Source organism: Lepisma saccharinum, chromosome 27 (genome assembly GCF_977018435.1).
Source record: "Lepisma saccharinum chromosome 27, izLepSacc3.1, whole genome shotgun sequence".
NCBI classification, from domain to species: domain Eukaryota; kingdom Metazoa; phylum Arthropoda; class Insecta; order Zygentoma; family Lepismatidae; genus Lepisma; species Lepisma saccharinum.
The window spans coordinates 41986513-42011534 of record NC_139255.1 but is presented as its reverse complement, the minus strand read 5'-3'; the positions used below and the strand labels follow the sequence as shown (position 1 = coordinate 42011534).

General features: G+C 40.5%; 1 protein-coding gene across 3 annotated transcripts in view; it reads left to right on the top strand.

Annotated features, from left to right (window-relative positions):
* Cbp53E (Calbindin 53E) overlaps positions 1–25022 on the top strand; it is a 359196-nt gene that overhangs the window by 137146 nt on the left and 197028 nt on the right. For 2 of the 3 annotated variants that reach the window (XM_083113521.1, XM_083113519.1), the window contains exon 2: positions 1861–2030. In XM_083113521.1, coding sequence (XP_082969647.1) covers positions 1880–2030 — 151 coding nt within the window. In that variant the 5' untranslated portion in view covers positions 1861–1879. The remainder of the gene's footprint in view (positions 1–1860; positions 2031–25022) is intronic. The other variant, XM_083113520.1, reaches the window with a different exon arrangement.

Genomic DNA, 25022 nt, shown 5'->3' with positions numbered 1-25022 from the left:
GAACTGACCCTGTTACTCTAAACTTTTTTACTAGGTTTAATATAGTGGTCCTGTGTGGAACGGGAACACTAGGAAATTTCGTTGCAAAACGTCTTCGCACTTCTCCACAATTCCCCTTTCCGAAATAACACTCGACAAGATAAATCCTTTGTTGTAATGTAAACTTTTGTGGTGCCATATTAAGCCACAATCTTCAACACACGGACACAACACAACTTCCGAGGGAGGATTATACTGGCGTCAGTCTGCAACGTCAACAGAAGGGGAAAGAGAGCGAAGGCAGGGAGAGCGAAAAAAACAGACTGTAGCGTGCGACTGTCGCGGACCCCGTTCACCGGGAAAGACAAGCGCTGACGCCGGGCCGCTTGCCGCCGAGTTTCGTAGCGAATGACAGGGAATGCTCTGTATATGTTCTCATATGTTATTTGTCATGTTATGTGTGTATGAATATGTGCTTGTTTATTCCCACGCAATTTGTACTGTATTAAATGAACAAACGGGGCCTCACCGATGGCGCAGTGGTATAATAGGCGCCTTGTAATCAAGGGGTCCCGGGTTCGATAGCCGGTGGAGGCACATAGTGTTTCGGTTCCCACTTTAAACTGTAGGTTGAGTCCCGATTAGCCTTTCTGTGCATTAAGTGCACTTAAAACAACAATTCAGTTAACTAAACGTAGTATATCCCTTCTGTAATTGGAGGCTGAATCCTCTGTAGACGTGCAAAGAAAATAAATAAATAAATTATTATTTCATTTTAGCTGAGACCTTGGCGGAAATTTATCTATAAATGGTCTAGTGAGTAGGGCGCCTGACTGCCACGCTTGAGACCCGGACTGATCTAAGGTCGGAATTTTTCCGGCCTTGTCCTAGCATAAATCGGCTCTGGGGCTCAACCAGCCTCAAATCAATGGGTACCTGGGGGCAGCCCTGGGGAATAAAGCCGGCTGGAGCGTGGTACTGATCAGATCATCTTCAAAATGGCAGTGATCGATAGAATGTAGAGCCCGGTAAACTTTCCGTATCCGGAAAACGGAATTCTTAAAATTTACAGGAGAAATTACTTACCGAATGCAGTTTCTTTAGACTTGTGGAAGTTCGGGGAAGTGTTTTCTCAGATCGTTCATTGAATTTTGCCGGTAAATCATCTATTTTTCGATATAAATGTGTGACCGATGCACGAAAGCTGTTGCATCCATTTCCTTCCAGCCGGATGTTGCCTGTGTGTGATGACGTAATCCCGGTCAGTGTTTCCAAACACGTGTTTTGTGTTTTTTCCAAACACGTGTTTCCGCAAATGGTTCGTGGGGCTATGTGTGAATGGTTTGTGGGGCTATGCGAGAATGGTGTGTGGGGCTACGCATTTTTTTCTAAACCAATTTTTAACTATTCTAACCTAAACGTGATCCAACCTAACCTAACCTTACCGGAAATGGTTCGTGGGCTATGTATGAATGTTTCGTGGGGCTATGCGTCAATAGTTTGTGGGGCTACGTAGGTATTTTTGGGTGGAGTGGGGTGGAAACACTGCATGCCGAGTACGGTAGTGAAACTGTGACCGCTATTTAGCGTGTTACCGAAGGGAAAAAGAAACTAACAAAACTTACTTCATACGTCGAAAATATAGATTATTTCCGTGATAAAAGCTTAATGTCACCTTCAGCAATGTTTCTCAATGCAGAATACGTAAGTAGGAATATGGAAAGTGACATAAATAGCGAGTTTCAGGCGTTTTCCGGATACGGAAAGTTTCCCCTAAATGTGCCTTCATGGAACTTTACCTTTACCTAATTATAATTTGCTTGAGATTCTAATTGTCGCTTCTAGGCAAACCATTTCTAATTGTGTTGCTCCCTTTTACAGCAGGTAGATCCCGCCCGCTATGACGTCAGATGCAGCCAAGGCAGCCAAGAGGCTGAACCTGGAGAAGGCCACCAACTTCATGCGACAGTACAGAGACCCTCAGAGCAGGGAGCTCAAGAAACTTTCGGCCAATCAGTTCATGGACGTCTGGAGCCACTACGACAAGGACGGTGAGTGAGACGAAACTTCAGTAATTACTTTATTTCTGCCTATAGATGACAAATTGTAAAAGTTATATTGGGTTTCACGCATCTGCATTTGGAACTGAGGGGCTTCCCCTCCTCCACTCCGCACATTATGTTATTGCACCAATGGGACTCCCCCCTTTCCTTTTCTCATTCTCAAAAGAAGAAGGAATTTTCTTGAGGAAATTAGTTTCGGAAACTTCACTGTAAATGTGACTATCACGGTCCTTCTAGAAATATACATGGTGAGCATTAACATTGCGACCATTTTTTTTTACAGAAAAGGTCCGATAGGTAGAGATATGTTGCTTTTTGGAAATGGCGCCAAAACTCAAAACGTTTTTTAACGTTAGGCACAGATATGATTTGGTTTCGAAATGTCCTCCAAAATCATAAGTTTCTTGTTTTGTTCATAAAATCCATCTGCGGCATTTGTTTCAAGTCTAAACGATATTCGATTTCTCTCCATGTGTTAGACAACATCTGTTCAGTCACCGCTGCTAACACGAAGATGTTGGTGCAAACTTTTTAAGCACTGTGCTCTGAAGTATACCCAGTTCTCTAGGTACGGACGTTTATTTCCAAAGACTTCGCTGAAACGTGGCGCTCACCACGTCCAGAGTCACTTCACTCGCAGCAGGCCTACCCGTTCTGGGCATGTCACGAACACCGCCTGTCTCCTTGAACTTTTCATACCATGCTTTGATGCTTCTACCATCTGGGGATGGTGGAATAACAGCGAAACTGACTAAACGCGAAAGGGCAGGGAACAAACGAGCGGAATGGAATAAACACGAAAGGTTTATACCCGAAACGGATTAATCGCGAACGGAATAAAGAAGAAGGAATTAATTAACGCGATAGGTTTAAGCGCGAAAGGAATTACAGCGCAATGGATTAAGCGCGATACGAAACTTGAACATTGGAATATGCGCCAGAGGAACAACAGGAAATGTATTAAGCGCGAATGGAACATGTAATGTCTCCGGCTGTCAGCCTGGTTTGTAAGTTTATACAGTAAATTATTAAGGTTGTATTTTCATTAGCTTATTTTGTAATGGCATTTCTGATCTGTATGGTAATTAATACCCTAAGTTGGTAACTTTGGCTGTATTCAATATACCTTAAGCACAGAGTTCATATGTATGCCACTAGAGGCGCCTCGGTAGTAGTTATTACTGTGCGCAGCTGGTCAACGCAACCATAGTAAATCTAAGTAGTTCCTAAAATCGCCACATGCTTACGCTGCGATCAGGGCTCCCAATGCTATAAAAGAAGCCTGAGTGTGGCCCTAGTGGTAGTTGGTTTGTGGACACTGACTGGAGCACATCGAGGGCTGGCTCCTCAGCTTAGGCTGAGAGATCCACCTCCAGCCCTAACAGCCTGGTCTGTAAGACTGAGGAGAGGTATCCGAACCTTGGTTCGACCCCAGCCGCGTGCTGAGGAACAAGGTACCCGAGCCTTAGTTGGCTCGTCCCCAAGTCTATAACTGAGCGGTAGATAAACGAACCAGATTCGATCCCGGCTTCGTGCTGCGAGGAGGTACTCTGTCATACCGACTGGTTCGATCCCCGGTGTTGTCACCGCGTACGGTGGGAAGGCACCCGAACGTATGTTCGTACCAGTATGTATATACTGAGTGTAAAAATGCCAGAACGTTATACTGTTGGTTTATATATCCCCCCCTACTCCTCGCTCTGAGAGAGATAAGGTGTTTAATGAGGGCCATGACTATAATCAGGAAAAGTAAATGTTAGTATCAATGTCATTGGCACTTGATTAAAGGTTAGTAGCGCCAAAGTAGGGAAACTTTAGAATTAATAAGGGCACATTTTAATAATATTAAATTGTTTAAGAATTGTTATTAATTTTGGTTTAGACAATATTTCTCATCCAGCCATTGTAAACGAGTGCAGATTTATGCAAAGGAATTTTTATTGTAAATTGGACTTGTAAATTATGATAATTGTAAGCAAGTTTTGACTAAAGTATGTTCAACGAGCCTTTATTTAAATAAATAGTTATGCAATGTTTCATAATCGAGTTTCCCATATTTTCACCCAGCAAGTCCTGAGTGTATAAGAGTTCTCATACTCCCGACAGATGTGAGTAGCAATAATGGGTAATGCAACAGCGGCGACCAATGGCTCACCCCGTTCGCCTGCACCAGGTTGCCGTTGTTTCGCTCTCTTTCGAGCGTTGCATGAAACAGCGAAACGGATTAATCGCGAAACGAAACTTTAACACCGCAATAAGCGCGAAAGGAACAACATAAAAATGGATTAAGCACGAAAGGAACAACAGCGAAACGGATTAATCGCGAAACCAAACTGAAACACCGGAATAAGCGCGATAACAGGGTGGCTACTTACCGGGAATTCATTGAATTCCGGAAATTCTGCGTGAATTATTGGCTCCGGGAATTATAGGTGAATTCTGCTTGAATTTTCGCCATAGATGTGAAAAATTGCAACTTTTATTAATCCAAATCCTATTGAATTTATACATATTTATAAATGAGGCTTGAGGCGTGTTTTTGACAGTTTAGTTTTAATGTTTATCAGAATTCTCTCGATCCATTTACTTTGTAACTGTCCTTTGTAGAGCAATCTGAAGGATGAATAATTATTGCAAGATAAGATATCTTGAAGATGATTATGTAGATTTGAGTTTGAAATTCTTACACAATTAACAATTTTTCGCAGTTTAGAATATATAACATAACATTTTTTACTTGTGTTTGTAGTATTTCGAGTCTGAATATGTGAAATGGCAAACTACGGACCTCATGTTAAATGTTTCGAATATGCCGTTTAATTTAATGGAATTATAATTTTTGGATACATTTGAATCACACAGACCCTTTATATTGTTACTATATTTGTGTGTGTGTGGGGGGGGGGGGCGGGGAGTGTTGAGTGGCGGTAATACGTAAGGTTGAAATATAGAGAACATCTGCTTCCAACCTTGAATTGTTGTAAAGTTCGCCTTGAAAACCGGGAAATGTACTTGAACTTTATCATGGTCCTAGAGTAGCCACACTGGAGAGGAACAACAGCAAAATGGATTAAGAGCGAAAGGAACAACAGCGAAACGGATTAATCGCGAAACCAAAATTGAACACCGCAAGAAGCGCGAGAGGAACAACAGCGAACCGGATTAAGCGCGAAACGAAACTTGAACGCCGGATTAAGCGCGAAAGGAACAACATAAAAATGGATTAAGCGCGAAAGGAACAACAGCGAAACGGATTAATCGCGAAAGCAAAGTTAAACACCGTAATAACCGCGAAAGGAATAACAGCGAACCGGATTAAGCGCGAAACGAAACTTGAACACCGGATTAAGCGCGAAAGGAACAACAGAAAAATGGATTAAGCGCGAAAGGAACAACAGCGAAACGGATTAATCGCGAAACCAAAGTTGAACACCGCAATAAGCGCGAAAGGAATAACAGCGAACCGGATTAAGCGCGAAACGAAACTTGAACACCGGATCAAGCGCGAAAGGAACAACAGAAAAATGGATTAAGCGCGAAAGGAACAACAACGAAACGGATTAATCGCGAAACCAAAGTTGAACACCGCAATAAGCGCGAGAGGAATAACAGCGAACCGAATTAAGCACGAAACGAAACTTGAACACCGGATTAAGCGCGAAAGGAACAACAGAAAAATGGATTAAAAGCGAAAGGAACAACAGCGAAACGGATTAACCGCGAAAATTTCACATTCTCGCCTTATTCCTTTCCCATACTCCCTTCTGAACTGCCCTTGCGCTGTCACCCGTGAATTACGTACTTTCGTGGTACCACAGAACACACTGGATTAAAAACGAATTTATACCAAAAAATATAAGCAAATTGTATAAAAATAGCTTGTTAGTACGAAACTGAAGCAACCAGTTACACAGTGTCAAACTGTTAGCCTTTCAACGAGAGATAATGGTTTGCGTTATCGTCGCTCAGTTATTCAGAACTGTGCAAATTCGAAGACAGTGCAGTGCATCTGCATATCTATTTGTGTTTCAGCAAGAATTTCATTTGTATCTCTCGTCAAAATCGCTTCGCTGGCAAAGCCAAACAACAGTTAACAAAGATCAGGGTTTGCGAAGTCAACAATGGCTCTGTCCCACTCGGCATTCTCAACCGTTCGAGAGCGGGCGGGCGCAAACAATTGCCTATTGACAGTTGCCCTTTGATGTAGAGCATCGTTGCAGCATATTACTTCCCAGCGCGCGGCAGGGTTGGAATCTGCTCGTTAATTATCATAGCGGTGCGATAATTTTCGCAGAGCTCGCCGTTCGTTCTCAGAAACATTTGATGCATGGGTAATTACCCAGAATGCATCTCGCGGCTTCGTCTATGCTGGAAAACGTAACGGGAATGGTCTAATTCGTTCAGGCATTAGTTAATTAGGCTAATGGCGTAGAAATTTGGAAGTTACAAGCGGTGGAACGCGATCCGGATTGAATGTTCGTGCACGGCGTACTGACGTAACCACTGTAAATTTCCCGACAATTCGAATACTTGAAATTTGCACACTGTTGTTGCATTACCATGCAGTCTTTGCAATCTACAATCTATAAGCGTGCGAGGACTATAACATTTCAAAATTGTTGTGCTTGTTTCCCTTGGAGTCGAAATGTAGATATTTAGGTAACAGTTTCATAGATCGGAGACACATTAAAATCGCATATTTTGTGTTTCGCATGATTCGTACTTACCAATTGTGTATTGCGGAACATAGTTCAAGGTTGCATTATGCTTTTTCCACGAAAACAAACGCAATTTTTCACATTATGAGTGCTTTTTTTTATTCCTTTCTTCGCTTCCGGAACACACAATATGGCGGGCACATCTTGACTCACGTTGTGGGTATGCAGTGTTTCAACCTTCTGCACAGAAAAATACATACTATCGTGTTCGTCACCGGTGGAAATTATACATTATGCACAGGTATCTGACGGATAGCCCGGGTAGCTGACGGATAGCCCCACGAACCATTCACGGATAGCCCCACACACCATTCACAGATAGCCCCACGAACCATTTCCGATAAGGTTAGGTTAGGTTTGGTTACGTTAGGCAAGCATAGTAAAAAAAAGGGGATTGAAACACTGACAGGGGCTTACGTCATCAAACGTATGCAGCATCCGGTTGTCGTAGGGCAAGTAAATGAAAGCAATGGCAATTGTGCGTCGGTGAGATATTTCGCTTGAAATATACATGATTTCCCGGTCAAATATATTCCACGATGAAAGAAAATACCTCGACGAACGTTGTAAACCTTGGACAAACTAATTTCCATAAGTAGTTTCTTGTGTAAAATTGAAGAAATATGTCTCCGATGTATGAAACTGTTACCTATTTAACTACAAGGCCGTTCTACAAAAGTACATAAGTGTAATTATACGCATTGCAGTTATGTTGAGCCATACGTGTCTCTATAACGAACTTAACATTTAACATTTACATCGATTGTACAGTTCTATGATATCAGATAGTAACTAATACCTATGAGCAGAGTACAATTCCCAGGACATTGTGATATTTTTTAGTGTGTGCCAGCAGACCAGTTCATCTCCTTTGCTTCATTGCACATCTGATTGATCTGGCGCGTGTCTTGGATAGAATTTCCCTTTTATTAAAAAATAAAATACACTCTGGCCTTAGTTGTAAAGATTTTAAAAACTTCTAATTCTCTTGCGGTATTTTCTTTATTATCTCTGTGTATAATCACTTTGACATGTCAATTTCAAAATTACGATTTGAGCACCATCTAGCGTTGTGATGTACGTTAGGAAACTCAAATTGGTGATAAGAAGCAAAGTGCTCCCCCTGTGCTTTACACCACGCCATGAAGGTGTATAGGGGTGTGGAGTTAAGTCCCCACACTTTCTTGATCACGTGGTGCGATGTGATCAGCACCACGCCCCTAGCCGCCTTTACCCCTCAGAGTTTCTTCCAAGTTCCTACTTTATACGACGCTGGATGCGCACTGGAGCCGCTTCAACAGGTGGCAAAAACCAGGTTCTCCTCCGCCGAGGATCGAACCCGGATCTCTCGCATGGTAGTCAAGACTCCATAACGACTGAGCTACCGCAGTAACTCAAATTCGATTATGGTGTATACTAGTATTTCTTCTTTACGACTTTTGTTAAGTGTATTGGCATTGAACGAAGTTGTTCATCGTATTTGTGCATTATTATTTTTTGTATTTTATTTTTGTGTGAAGAACATTTTAGTGGGCATATTCTAAAAACCTAACCTACTGAATTAGTTTAAATGAATTCACACCGATTAGGAGCAAACTGTGTATTTTTGTTACCTGAACTAAGGCGGAAAAACATATTTCATGTTCCTTACAATGATTTATAATACTTATTGCTTCAAGTGTGCCTTGATGGCGCAGTGGTAGCGTCATCCCCTTGTAATCAAGGGGTCCCGGGTTCGATACCCGGTGGAGGCACATGGTGGTTCGGATCCCGCTTTAAACTGTAGATCCAGTCCCGATTAGCGCTACTGTGCATAAAGTGGACTTGGTTTTACAACCATTCAATTCAATTATTGCTTCAAGCAGAATAACCTAATAGTGTAGTCTACCTAACTACAGAAGCGACCCTCATGAGGGTAGACCTCACCCTCCGGAAAACTTTTGAGGAAGGACAAGGGCTTACGTGAGTCGTGAGGGTGAGGTTGGTTAAACATGAACACCTCTGGTACAAAGTAGGGTTTGACATCTGTTGATGTCAGTCTAAACTCTTGAATGGACATGAAAAACCTTTTAAAAATTGAATGCAGAACCTCTATATTTGCTTGTCATTGTTGAGGCTTGGTCTCTTGTATTAAAGAGTGCATCAATCTAGAGCCATGACTTAACTGATAAGACAGCTCACCTTAAAGACAAAAAGTGGAGTCTCAGAATGCTCCACTCTTTAGATGGAGACGGAGAGACAATGCACCTCTCAAGGAGGACGAAAGAACACTTCATGGAGTCTTTGCAGGCAAGAAATACGGCGACAATAAAGTAGAGCTGGAGGCGGTGTTAGAATGAACTTGAGGAAACTGATTGTGAGCAGCGAACAGCGCCTTAGGGCGTACAATCATGGTAAGGAATGGCGGTTCACCTAAAATAAGGATAGTACCAGAACGATTTGATTTAGTTTATTTTGCATAGGTTTTTAGCCGCTTTTGGCTAATCGTGACGATGGGAATGGCTGGTGATGAGACAATCACAGACATATATGTCCGCCGAGCAGTTAGTACAGCACGCTGCAACTCCAGGGATCCCGGGTTCGAATCCCGACCTGGGCATGGGTGTCCCTTCATCAATCAGATCATCAATCATTCTTACCGTTGCGATTAGAACAAATAGCAAGAAAACGACAATAGCAGAAATCAAATCAAACATATTTGGACGACAAAACACTAGCCTCGGAGGATTATACTGGCTGTGGGTCCAGGCACCAGAGCCTCGTTAGTCTGCAAAGTGGAGTCAAGGGTGTACTACGTGGGGGAGAGGTTATTTGGTTGTATTCTGAAAGTCTCAGCTCGTACAAATCTGGTACAACAACGAGATTGATGCCATAACGCACATTGAATGCTTTTATTAACAGTGAAATTCTCCATATATGAACCACGGATTGACCCTTACTGTTTAAAAAAACCCATTCATAGCATAGCAATCCTGCTATCACTCCCGCCTTCGGTGCGAGATGTCCCGGGTTCGATTCCCGGAAGGAGACCCAAAATTCCGGCGTTCACCCAGCGTTCACCAGTGTTGCCAAGTTGGCCCTTTTGGGGCCAGAACTGGCCCTTTGGAGTACGTCCTCAGCCCCAAAATTCAGCAAAGGCCCCAAGGGGCTTTTTAGCTCTACAGAGAGAAATCTTGCTACAAACCTAGCCCTTTCAGTAATGAAATGTTTATTGGTATTTCAGTAAACTGCAAAGAAGAATTCACTTAACCGACTCTCCTCTGCACCTGCAAGCTCGTCCTGCGACCCCTCCTGGGGAGCAGGTAGCAAGTGCACATTGTCACTTTATCCCCTTGTTTCTGGTTTTGGTATGCTGTGTAGTCCGAGGCGAATTACGGATAACGTCGATTCCAGAAAATGCGAATCTTTGTTCAGTTGCATTGCATCTGGTCCTTGAAAGTTCACAGAAGTGCGGTGCGTAACAGTAGGCTCGCTCAGAGACTAGTTCGTGCGTGCGGCCGTGTGTGTGTGTGAGTGTACGTGTGCATATATATGAAGGAGGAATATGCCGAAAATGTGTAATGCTTTTATGTAATCTACTGCACCACAATTTACGGGGGAAATAAATTATTTAAGTTAAGAAAATTTTATTTACTTGAGCGTATGCCCCTCATCTTGACAGTTGATTACTTGTGGTTCTTGAGTTTCATAAATTTTGCACCAAAACACCCAAGAATTAAGAACCAGAATTTTTTTTCAGTGCGCAGCCGCACCTTTGTAAATCTAGCCCCTTGGATGTGAATTTTAGCTCCATTTTGGCTGCGATTTAGCAAGTTTTTCTCTCGTGCTGTTGGCAACACTGGCGTTCACCTAGGGACTCGATGCGGCGCTGACAAGGCGCCACCCAATAGAAAAGCAGTTCTGTCAGGCTTTAACCCTTAGAAGGCTGTTGGGTTATGGAGTTCAGTATTCATCCCATTGGAATTTCATGCGGATGACCGCCAAGTGGTATGAAATACGATTTGGCAACAATCCATAGTCGTCTACTATGTTCCAGTATTATAAACCAGCAATCATGCAAAACACTTTTTCCTAACAGGAATCCCTTTGTAAAAGGGCACGATCGCTTCTTCATTTCGCCGGAACAATGAATTACAACCTCAATATTTGGTTTAGGCAGAGCGTCGAGGACAGGTACCAGGAGTCCCTAGGAATAGTTTCGTGTATATTTATTCTCTCTGTTCTCAGTTTACCCAGAATCCTCCACGCGGAGAAGCCACGTTATTGCGCTTGTCCTATTTTTGGGACATAATATATAGTTCACATAACGAGCTGTCCTCTTTAAATAATTCACGTTTGACCTTGAAGGTGTGTCAGTGCTGGATTTACATGAAGGATCGTAGGGTGGCTACTCACCGGGAATTCCTTGAATTCCGGGAATTATGGGTGAATTATTGTCTTCGGGAATTATGCGTGAATTCTACTTGAACTTTTCTCCGTAGACGTGAAAGATTGCAACTTTTATTAATTCAAATCCCATTGAATTTATACATATTTATTAATGCTCTGAGGCAAGTTTTTCACAGTTTAATTTTTTTTTATCGACGAAGGAAAATAAACTAAATCTGCGTGGAAAATTAAAGAATTCTCTCAGTTCGTTTTCTTTTTAGTGTCCTTTGCAGAACAATCTATCTGAGGGACGGAAGATTATTGCAAGATAAGATATCTTGAAGTTGATTAAGTAAACTGGAGTTTGAAATTCTTATACAATTAACAAATATTCGTATATTAGTATATCCCGTAACGGTTGTGACTTGTGCTTGTAGATGTATTTCGAGTCTGAGTATGTGAAATGGCAAACGTAAACTCTACACTTTAAATTAAATATTTTAAATATATGTACCGTTTAATTGAATTGAATTAGAAATTTTGGATTAATTGGAATCGCACAGACCCTTTATATTGTCACAGTAGTGTTAAAAAAATAGGCCCAATTATGCGCCGCTGTGATAATGCATAGAACACGCCTATCTTTTGCGAAAGAAGTGGTTCCTCGAACACTGCATGTGGGTTCTCACTACCCCATACACGCGTGCTTTGTGAGTTTACGTAACCGCTCAGATGGAACCACGCCTCATCACTAAACCAGGTGTGTTCCAAAATGCCAGTTGTCTGAAACCAACGGCAAAACCTGATGCGTGTATCGTGGTCGGTCGCTTTCAGTTCTTGAACAACTGACACGTGCTTCGTGACATTCCACTTTCCTGCGATAAACAGCGAAGAGGCTTTGAGGGAGAGGCCAACAAGCGCGTTTGAACATCAGCAATTTTGTCGACAGACAATTGCGGGCGTCCCCCGCCGTGCAGATCCATCACCGTTCCGCTGGTTTCAAACTTCCTCACTAAACTGTGTATGCAGTGTTTCGACGGTTTCTTTCGCCCACCAAAACGTTCCACAAACAATCGCCGACATGTCTTAAAGGAGCAATTTATCCAATATTGTTTGACAATAAACACGCGCTCTTCAAGAGAATACCGATACATTGCTAACAACACAATGACAAAGTCACATCAAGCCACGCCTCACTGAAACACGGCGACTCTCTGAACCTGCCTGTTGACCCGCTTCTTAAGTCTTTACGACGTACAGTGTTGCTACGTCAACTTTCTCATGTACTGAACTGCAATCTGTCCAAATTTGATACCATTCGGTGAAATACTTACCCAATGACATGACAATTCATGGGTTCCCTTTCGAGTGGGACGCCCGTATTTGTGTCTGTGTGGGTGTGAGCGGTGAGAGGTGATAATACGTAAGGCTGAAATTGAGAATAAATCTGCTCGTACCCTTGAATTTTTGGAAAGCTATTATGAAAACCGGGAATTATACTTGAATTTTATCAAGGCCCTAGAACAGCCACCATGTTCCGAGATCGAGAACAGTATCGAACCAAATGAGACTTGTCGACAGTTAGTCCAAACCGAGAATCTCGTATCGTTAAAGAACGAGAAGCAAAGGTACAGTCACGAGCAATAGAAATGGAACACCTAGATATTAATACACTACCTCATGGTGTCATATATTTCATAATTCTACAGCGACAACTCTATTGAAGACTTGCCATTGAAACTCGTTCATCACCGTCGAGTTAGGCAACACACACAAGCAAGCTAGTATTTGAGGATATAGATGTCCATTTTGTTATTGCTGGTGACTATACATGAACTTTCGCCTAAATCAAACTGTAAATATCGTAAGTATGGAAGACATGCAGAGTATGTATCGACATTACTACAAGTGGAAACACTGCAAAAGCAATGTTGAAACATATAAAGTGAAATGAGATTTGATTTACGAGTATGTATTGCTGAAATACCTCTATATTTATAAGAATGCATGTATGTGTGTTTGTTTGTTCAGCAATAACTCTCAAACGCCTGGAGCGATTTTAACCAAACTTGGTACGCGTATCACTTGCAACCTGGAAAGAAATACTGTGGGGGTAAGACACCCCTGGCAACCCTAGGGAAAGGGGTGGGAAGGGATGACATGTAAAAATAATCGAGGACCACCCATATTAAATTCCGCACAAACAGACATCCGTGACTCTATGCAATCCGCACAACGATAGTGTTTCGCGGGTTGTCTAACATTCAGGCTGTGTTGCGAATGGAATCCATAGTTTTCGTGACACTCCCAATGCGGTTCAACTTCAAGCATCATCTATTGGCATGGGGTGTGACAGGGGGTGAAAAATAAAATGCCACAAATGACCTAGATTTGTGTCGAATCCATAGTTTTCGGAGTCGCTAAGCTAATTGGTGACATTCACAATCACATTTAAAATTAGTTACATTCTACACTATAGTTAGAATTCATTATTTTCCTGTCTATACAAGATTGGGTTAAATAAATACCCGGGCAACGCCAGATAATCAGCCAGTGTATTATAATGAACTCATTAATTGGGTAGCACATTTAAAACATTAATGGGTGTGGTATACATTTATTAATGTACAAAATATTATGTATTTAGTTGTTTTAATTAGTACTTTTGCACATGTTTGTGTATATTATTCGAAACCAGAGATCAGACCGTGACGAAATCGAAACTATCTCGCCTTGTAATCCAGCGGTTCCGGGTTCGATCCTGCATGTAGCCACATGCATTGCGCAGTGGTTCGAATCCCATTTTAAACTGTAGACCCAGTCCGATGTGAGCATAAAGCGGACTTATAACTATATTCGAGGTTTATAACGTTAAGAAAAGAATTTCCACCTTTAACAATATCACAAATTGTGTTCCATTATTCCAATTCTAGTTTTGCACTCATTACACGTTTGCACTTTTCTGCATCAGCTAACGTTATCCTCCTGGCACTTCAATCAGCTACTGATCCGATTCCTTCAAGACCTTCATGGGTGCTACAAGAGTTTCACTCCTTTTTTCCAGCTTTGTAATTGTCTCTGGCAGCAACATAATGTGCTAATAAATAACGCTGGTCTAGTCGGTATGGCGTCTGACTGTCACGCGGGAGAACCAGGTTCGAATCCCTGGGTGGGTGTTCTTGGTACGAATTTTACTGATCTTGACCTCGCATAGATCGGCTCTGGGGCTCATCCAGTCTCAAATCAATGTGGTAATGGCTGCCAGGGCGTGGTCCTGATCACATCACCTCTAAAATGGCCGATATCGAGAGTGTTTGGACCCCTACCCCACATCCCCTAAATGTGCCTTTATGGCACGGTGCTATATGCACGGGGAAATTTACCTTTAGTTTACAGAAAGAAAAATATGTTATGTACAATTTTTAAAAAAAAAATTATAAAATTTCATTCTAAATGGCGAAAAAGGCATTAAAAATTGGCATTTGAATAAAGAAAAAGCTTTTGAAACATTACCAAAAACATAAAGCTCCTACTTATATCCACACCTTGCATTATGTCGTCACAAAGAAACTTTTAACCCCTTGTATGTCGGCAACCCGCGAAACGATAAAATCAAAAGGGTTGCCTGCATGCCAGGATACGCTGTCCATTTTTTTCCCTCCGTTTGCTCTCGTATCTGATGCTGAATGTTTTGCATGAAGAGATGTTATCATATGCATTTTATCTGCATCATTTGTGGTTCCTTGCGTGTACAGTGCAGTCCAAAAATGCGGAATAAATTTGCAATATACCAAAACAACGATGCTGTGATAATATAGCCTGGTGGAATGGAAATTGCGAAGTGTTTCACTCTGCAGTCGCTTATGCTCATCTGATGAAGTTACTATAGTCCGCGTCACTTAGGAAGGCTGTTGGTTAGCAGTGGTTTAAATATATTTTCTCAGCGAATTCACATCCAGTGTTTCTTTGGTATCCATACAGTGTCGTGTAAATGAACTTCTGTTGGACTTGTTTGATGATTTATCTCTGTTAATGGTCGGAGAAATGGAAAACTTTCCAATAAGGACTACGAAACACTCTAAATGTGTATTAGTGACGTGGCGTGGGTTTGAGTATTGTTGATGGTAGTATGTAGTCATTGAAATGTCTTCAGTTTTAAAACCTGATGTGTAATAATTAATTATCAGCTTATACAGGGTGGTCAAAATTAAAGTTGCCCTATTCATAGCGCACTGTAGCCTGTTTCAAGCATGGGATTGCGGTGAAACTTGGTAGAGTTGGTATGGAGACTATGGGGAAGCGAATACTGACGAAAAAACTAGTTCAAATTTTCACCACCAGGTGACGCTGCAGTAACAACCAGTAATTTGACGTCAAGGTGAATGACGCTTTGGAAGCGTAAGGCAGCGTTATCAAGTCTTACGAATCGTTCCTCGGGATGTTGTTCACTGTGTAATAGATTTCAGCGCCACATTTCAACCTGGTGGTGAAAATTTGAACTATTTTTTCCGTCAGCATTCGCTTCTTCATGGTCTCCATTGTCTCTATACCAAGTGTAACCGGAATCCCATGCTTCAAACGGGCTACAGATGGCTCTGAAGTCTGAACAGAGCACCTTTTAATTGAGATTTATTTATATATTTCTTAACCAGTCGCCTATAACATAGCGAATGCTCCAATTACAATAGGCATTACAATTTGATTTGCTATATACAATATCATTTACATAAATACATATTACGTGATACAAACACATAGTAATTATTACACAAAACCTTAGATAAATACTAATACAAAAAGTTATACAAATACAAAAGTTACACAAATACAAAAAATTACATATATATATTACAAATTTTGAACAGAGGAGAAAACTAAATGACAGAATAAACAAACAATAAACAAGTAACAAACTATAAAAGCTTGAGAATAGAAAAGAAATTATACAAATGCCATTATTTAAATAAGAAACAACAATAATCAATACAAAGCAAAGTTCAAATTCGAATTCATTTATATGTATACAAAATGTAATTATGAGATAAAAGCTATAAATTGTATTTGAGACTATAAATAGGCTACTGTAGATCACTCTAGAATTGGATCTGTTTTGTTTGTATGTTATTTAAACTATATAGAAAGTTCTTAATATTAAAAGCAAAATCCAAATCAATTCCATTCCAGACAATATTATTAAGTTTACTTAATAATCTAATGATTGGAGAATTTTGATGGAATTTTGTGTTTGATTTATTGCAGTAAAATGGTTATCTTACTCTTGATACCAAGTAGTTACGAATTGTCGTATCTCACGAATGTATATATCCTTCTGGAATCAACGGGTGTTGAAGTAAATGATTAAACACTCGCAAGATGGCGCCTTAGCTAACAGCTGCTTGTTCGACCCCTGGAAGCGTCGTTTCTTGTCCGTTGAAAGAGCTTCTGCGGTGATTAATGTACGTAGTCATCCTCTCGTATAACTCAGTTCCTCATTCTCTCTTCGGGTGCAGCAGTCTAGGAATCTTAAACGCCATTCAATGCTCTCTTAAATGTCTGGAAGTGGATGTTACGAATGGTCGTACGATTGCGTTAACGTCGGTTGTAAAAATCCTCACGTTTCGAGTTGAAGCAAGTTGTGGCTCATTACGCCACAGAAACTGCAGGAAGCATTTCCTAAATACAGGAAGACCACTTGTCTCGGTTTCGTCTCGACTTATAAGCATCCGTCTCGTTCTCGTGTAGTCTCGTTTCGAGTTTTGAAACATATTATAATTAGCAATATACACAGTGTGTCGCTGCACAAACTTTCATAGCGTATAAGAGTCATAGGCGTAGCTAGAACTTTATATTTGGGTGTGCACAAAGAAAAAATGAGGTCTTGTACCTTTATAATAACATGTTTTGCAACACAATCACTTGGCTCTTTAACTGCACTGATGTTTGTAAAGTAATATAAATTCACTAAATGACAGTGTTGAAAATTTCTGAATATATGTAGTAGAAAAAATCAAATTGCATAGAAATTACACACACACAAAATGTTCATAAATGTTACAAACAAATACATCAAAATACACGTCATCTAAAATAAGAGACGTGTGTCAAAAGTTACAATGTTCTTAAACTCATCAATAACTTTATTTACATCAATAGACTAAGCTTTTTCATGTTCCACAAATAGCAAGAGCAGGGCTTCCAATCTATCCTGCTTCTGAGTTGCTCTTAATTTAGTTTTAACTTGGGAAAGCTTGGAGAAAGTTCTCTCACACGTGCAGCTTGTGACAGGTATAGAAGAAAGGAGCTGCAGTACAGAGTAGAATGCAGTAAATATCTTCTTTCTCCAATGACATAAAAAATCGAAACTCTATAGACACTAGTTTCATCAGCGATAATGCACATGTTTGTAACAAGTAATTACATTTTCAACTTCTTATAACTTTCTCTCTTATTGAAATATCCGTCTTTAATTCTCTTTGATAAAGCAGTCCATTAGGGTGTGCCTAGGCACACCCGGCACACCCCGTAGCTACTCCTATGGTAAGAGTCAGTTTATTAAGGGAAATATGGTTTCTTAAAGTTTTCCCTTTTTGACGCTTCTTTTCGACGCTACGAACGCTCGAAAAACAGAATACTGTCTCGAACAAGTATTCTCGGCTTACCAACCAGGTTAACTCTCCGTTAGCGAGCCCACACATTGCTCTCCTCATCAGCGATGGGCGCTAACGTCGAATTAATCTGCTTCATAACCCGAAAACACTTGTTCGAATCACGTCCTCGGAAAGTTACGATTTGCACTTTCTAGAATTCCTCCTGTAAGTTAGAGACTCACCTTTGCCACTAATGCATGAACATTTGAATTAATATTAATAAACAGTAGCTTAGTAGAGTCGAATTACTTTCGGAACATCTCCAGCGGACTTCGCGAGTCTGTCTAGCGAGCCTAGTGGGCGTGTAGTGCCTGAGCAGGGGGCTTAGCGATAGGTTCTGGGTTGAGATGACGTCAGCGGCTCGCTTCGTTGATTGGCTGAATCAAGAGTTGTGACTCGTTCCGAAGCTTCCAATGCATAACAGCCAAAGATGTTATGGAAATAATCTCCCTCTATGTCAAAAGTCACACACTAAGTGATATTTGGTTCATCTAATTTTTCAACTATTACACCAAAGTCTCGAACTAGACCAAGAATCTCGCTCTCGTTCTCGCCTTGACAGGATCGTCCCGCTATGATCCCTAGTTACAACTCTACACCCCTGTTCCGTACAGCATTGAGACTAAAATGAGCTATTAAAAAATCTCTCAGGCTCTGAAACCTTGAACGAAAAAATGGATTCTTAATAATTTACAATATTATTTCGCAATATGGCCGACATCCGTGACGTAGTGGTTAGCACAGCTCGCTACGACGCCAGGGGTCCCGATTTGAAATCCTGACCTTGCCGGAAACGTTCCTTGTAAGTGTCCCTTCATCAATTTTATCACACCACTCTAGAAAACGCATTTCACGTATTACATCAAGTAACATCTTCTATTGAGACATTCGACATAAAACTTTTTCTTATATATTTTTTGTTTATTTAGTAATCTTGAATATACTGTATGTGGGGCATTTAACTTACATAAAATTGACTTGAAGTACAGGGTGGCCCCAAAAACATTACGTAACGAAAATTATTCGGTTACCTTTTTTGTGGGCCACCCTGTACCTACAAAAACCTGTGAAAGTTATGGAATTTGACTTAGCAAACTTCTAGAAAGCCACCATCCGGTTCTGTGATATTAGATGAGTGTTTAAAGGCTTTATTTATTTATTTTTCTATCAAGAACACACCAGGCAGATGCTTAATTACAGCGTTCTGCAAACTGAAGTGTGACAATGCAATTAAGTCTAAATATATTTTTTTCCTGCTCTGGTTATGTAACATATGGTATTAATAGCCACACAAATTGATGGAGACACTTTGTTTTCTTCCTGTAGATACGCATTTTGCCCCTACGAGGCAGGTTTTACAATATATTTAAACCCAAGAATCATTTTGAATAACCCTGTATAATGCCCCACCAACAAGGCAGGGTTGTGATAGAATTTTGAACCGTAAGAGAGCGAAGGGAGCCCGAGCGTAGGAGATGCAATCGGCTGCTTGCCATGCACTCCTGCCCCTGCGTTGCCAAAATCGTGAGCCGTTCTTAAACATATCGTAGTCACTTTTATTAGGTTCTTTTTTTATGTTCTGTAGAGGGAGGAAATTGGTGGGAGATAGAGATTGTTTACATGCGAGAGGGATTTCTTTACAAAATGAGTTACCACCACTGCATCGGATGCTGGATGTACTGGGAAACAGCCTGCTGCTTCTTCTGTTCACAGCTGTATTTCGTAACTTCCCTCATTTCTCACGTTTTCCTTATTGGAACGGTTCGGTGCCATGAAGGACGCTCCCGTAGATGCCTGCAATGCGGAGAGGCGACATCCGACTGAGAATGGTCCACCTCCCTCTTCTGCTGTTACATCCTCCCACCCACCCTAATTACAGGGAGGGGAGGAGGAGCAGAGTTGCCATATCCAGATAGTAAAAAGGTACTGCATACAGTCTGAATCGTAAATGGTTGCACACTATCTCTTGCACTTTTTGTAAGGTAGGCAACCCGCTATGCCCAACAACTACGCATATTGCATACCGTTTATCAATTCTTTCATGCGCTAGAACTCTCAGATGTTCTGTATTTTTGGCAAGTGTGTGTCAAAAATTGTTTTTTATGCTGCTCCTAAGGACATATCTGATAGAATATTTGTTACAAAGCATCAGTTGTTGGATAGGATTCCACGGAAGAAACGATTCTAATATGATTTTTTTTATCCAAAATTGATTTTCGGATTTTAGTAATCCGGTTCCGAAAATATCCAAAACCTTATCCGGTAATAAATCGGGAATCCGAATCCGAGAACAGTGGGCTCAATGCCCGGAACGGGGTATCGGATTTCGCCAATCCGGATCCATTATTACACGTCATCTACATAATCGCATTCTATCAGTAACCTCGACGGATCCACCTGTATATACGATGTGCGTCCAGAGAGTAGTAAAAGCTATTGCGCACAGCGGCCGCGCAGGTAACGCATGCGCTCTCTCTTAACGTTCTGTCGTTGTCTAGGTATCGAGTGGAACAAATACGCATATGTCCGTGGAACAGATCCATTTAACGGATGTCGCTTGGAAATGATGTTAAGGTGCTTTTGCCGGTAAGATTTGTAAATGCGAAAAGTGTGAGTGTGCATGAGAAACCTGATAGTAAGAGACCTGTAGCAAGGCCAAGACGAAGATGGAGGGATAACGTTGAGAGAACATAAAGGAAATCGGTAAGGATGGAATAAATTGGATTGATGTTGCCCAGGAAGCAGAGGCGTCTCGTGAACGCATGCGGTGAAAGCTGCGCATGCGTCAATTGTGGGAAAAAGGACAGCTTGCTCTGCGACGACATTCATGAGCATTTCTACATTCTAATTTCTTCATATAGGAGAAGTATTGATTTTATACGAGAGCGCTGAACTAAGCTTATATTACATTTCTAGGGTCTGAAGTGACGCATGCATCAATTGTGCGAAAAGAATTATTACATTCTTTCACTTCAGATCCAATAAATGTAATATATAAGCTTAGTTGAGCGCTCTCGTGTAAAATAAATACTTCTCCTATATGAATAAATTAGAATGTAGAAATGGTCATGAATATTGTCACAGAGCAAGCTGTCCTTTAGAAACAGATTATCTAAGTTTGTGGAGAATTTGTAATAAACGAAGGATTTAAAGAATTTAAGATTCATTGATTGATTGACTGAATTAGATTGTTTAACATAGCTTTTCTGACACATTTGGCTAATCGCGACGATGAGGATGAGTGATGAAATGACGAAATTAATTAAGAGACTCGCAAAGAACACCCATGCCGGGATTCGAACCCGGGACCCCTGACTACGTAGCGAGTTGTGATAACAACGGCGTTACGGAGATCGGCTGTTGCGACGATAATGATAATGAAGAGTGATGATATGATGAAATTCATGAAGGCCACTCCCACAAAAAAACACCCGTCTCCAGGTGGACTCGAACTCAGGACCCTTGGCGTCGTACATATCTGGAAGGGATGAAGGGAGCATAATCATGAATAAAGTGGACGCCCCTGTTTGGTGACCGATAATTTAAAGAGTTATGTTAATCTTAAATTTAAATAAAGCAGGCGATACACATCGTCTGAATTGTACGGACAGGTTCCAATAGAATCTTCGATGACCAAACAGGCACCTTTGACACGTCCATTCCCATTACACTAATATTTATTGTTATTAATTACCTTTTCTCTTGTACAAATATTTATTGTTCTTTAATCTTAATTTCTGAAATTTACCTATCACTGATAATGTTAGGATAGTGACTGACCTGTATATACTTATCTTGTTAAGAGCTGTTACCATGGAAATTACGATTGTGTTTTGGTCTTGCCTTTGAAGTTGGGGCTTGTGTTTTTAACACGTAGAGTGATCAAGTTGAATTATAAGAAGTTTGATTTCTTTGAGTGAAATAGATTATATGTTAGGCATATAAGTATTTAGTTTGCAAGGAAGTAAATTATTGATAAAAACGCGTTTGAACCAGTTTCCAAATTCAAATACTTAGGAGTATTATTAACAAGTGAAAATTTTATTAAAGAGGAAATAAAAAGTAGGCTTAAGTCAGGAAATGCATGTTACTTCTCTCTTCAAAAACTTTTGTCTTCTCGTTTAATATCTAAGAAACTAAAAGTTAAAATAAACAAAACAGTAATTTTGCCTGTAGTATTATATGGGTGTGAATCTTGGTCCCTTACATTTAAAGAGGAACATAAATTGAGAGTATTTGAAAATAAGATCCTTAGGAAAATATTTGGACCTAAAAGGGATGAGGAGACAGGTGAGTGGAGAAGGTTACATAATTTAGAACTACATAATTTGTATTCATGTCCAGATATTAGTAGAATAATTAAATCAAGAAGACTTAGATGGGCAGGCCATGTGGCACGAGGGAAACCTGATGGTAAGAGACGTGTAGGAAGGCCAAGACGAAGATGGAGGGACAACGTTGAGATGGACTTAAAGGAAATCGGTAGGGATGGAAAAGAGTATATAGATCTTGCTCAGGATAGGGACAGATGGAAGGCCTGTGTTGCTGCAGCCATGAACCTTCGGGTTTAAGAAGGCTAGAGAGTTAGTTAGTTAGAAATAAAATAGACTTCCTTTTTCTTAGTGGAAACTTAACTTTGATTTTTATTTGATGAACAACGAAGAGAGATATTACCCAATACGCTGAGAGGCATCACGTGAATGCTTTCGAGTCTTCATGTGAACTTATTATTTCGTGTTTTAGTTAAACCGTGTTCTTGTGACTAAAAAGAACATGTCACCTTTCAACAAATATGGTGACCGTGTAGTGCTGTAGCAACATTGTGCATTAATTTTAGCTATCAAAAGTCATTGTACACTATTCTACAACTTTCCGCTCCTTACTTTCTGGACGCACCTCGTATATATCCTCCTTCGATCTTTTCAACGAAGGATCTCGAAATGAACATTCTTCTACGCACAATTCATCGACATTTAAGCGAAGCTGCGCCATTTGCAGAGAGAATTTGAACCTGCGAGCGTGTAATAAAACAAAAGTTAATTACCACGCTTCGTCAGTCCCGATTGTAATTGCCACGCGTTAATAACTTTCACGGATCATTTCCAACCGGTCGGTGTTTTAATTATCAGCGAATGTTAATTGTGATCCCGCATGGCACTGATTTGTTTCCGATAAGCTCCCTTTGGGGTCCCATCAAGCTCAAACTTCGATTGTGTATTTTTGTTTTCAAGACATCTCCTGCAAATGGATACCGTGTGTTGTAGAAGATTCTGTCTATATACGAGGGGAGTCCGATAATTTAGAATACCATATAAGGCGACAATGTACACATGTCACAGTGTGAGAGATTAATGTTAAAACCATTATATATTTACCAATTTGTAGTCTGTTATCTCAGTCCAGATGGATCCTGTGACTTTGGCAACACCCGTTTTTTCATTCTGTACAAGGACTCTTTACCTTCCCTCCCGACGTGTACAAGAGAGGAAGCACAATCCATTCGAGATGTATCATCTCCATCACTGCTCAAAACTGTCTTAACTCCGGAAAGCCGTTAATAAAATTAGAACTACCGTATTTGCAGGCGTATAAGACTGGCTTTTTTCTTTAAAAATAGGTCTGAAAAAACAGGGTGCGTCTTATACAATGATACTCAGTTTTTTTTACCTTTGAGGAAGAGGCCTAGCCTTTCACAAGGTTGTCAAAGCTTCATGGAATGCTGTGAAAACTAAGACAGCGGTTAAATCATGTCAGAATTGTGGCATTAGTAATGCACTGGATGGTACAGAGGATATTTGTTGTATGAAGACTCGGATTCTGATTTAGTAGAGGTTTCAAGTGGCTCTTCGTTAGGCTCTAGAGGTGAATGTCTGGGTTTTGATGAAAAGGATTAAAATTTACTCTTTCCTAGTTAGATTAAGTAATTTATTTGTTGAAAGTAAGCCTACTTATTACTTTATATTCGAAATTAATTATAATATTCAGTGATAAAGTTGTTTTCCTAAAAAATGTGTACAAAAAGGGCGATGCGTCGTGTACGCTGGTAAATACCGGTAGTTATGCCAAGCAGAAGCTTGAAACTCTCTGTATTAGCTGAGGCAAAGGTTATTCTGAAACCAACAATTCATCTAATGTTGACTGAAGACTTGATGATGACAATAGGGTTGCGCGATGGGTGCCAAAGTTGCTCACACCACTTCAAAAAGCGAGACCGCGTCGACATTTCGAATGAAATTTTGAAATTAGTGAAGTCAAAATTTCTTTGTCTACTCTAGTGATTGGGAACGAGACATGGGTAGAGTATTATTATTATTATTATTAAAGTAGGGTTACAATTAAGCTTACAATTGTCTTTACATTGATTCTATAACTACAAAAACAGCTTTTTATAATACAAAAATGAAACAGGTTTCCATGCAGTGGAAGCATAAGGACTCTCTCCTCCATCCAAGAAGGTAAAAGTTTAAAAATCAACATACAAACTGTTGTTTACTGTTTTGAGTTTACAAAGTACACTGCTTATCAAGTTCCATCTCAGAAATATCAAGATTAATGGTGCACCATATGCAGAAACTTGAACTGAACTGCGTTAAGCCATCCATCACAAAAGGGGGACTAACGAGAGGTGCTGGATGAATATGTTACACGGTAACGCACCACCACACACGTCTCGAACACCCTCCTTATTCAGCAGACCTAGCCCCAAATGATTTTTACCTGTTACAACATTTAGTATCTGTGTTAAAGAGACAGCGATTTCACAACAATGAGAAAACCATGTGTGCTGTGAACTCCTGTTCTGCGTCTGTCTGAAGATAACTTCCACGTATCAACATGAAAGAAAACTAGCATCTCTGGGTATGACGCCATATTGTCTATCTTACCATAGGGCTGGAACAACGGATATAGAAACAATTCGCATGTGATATAAGTCCTTTAATTCACTTGGTATTGTATAATAATTAAATATGTTTGCACACTGAAGAAATACAAAAGAGCCCACATCCGATAGGCTAGTTGAAATGTTCTCTCGCTGCCGCGAGCCGACATGCACCATGCCGTGCGTTCGAAATCAAGCTCCCAGAATTCCGAGTTCTTGAGAAGCTCCCAGCGGGAGTAAAATAAAAACAAGTGAGGAGCGGAAAGCAATATACTATTTACAATCTTCAACATTCTCCCCCCCGTTGGAATGCGCAGCATCCAAATTAAATCATGAAAGTTCAATTGATCTTCCCATCTGGAAGAGG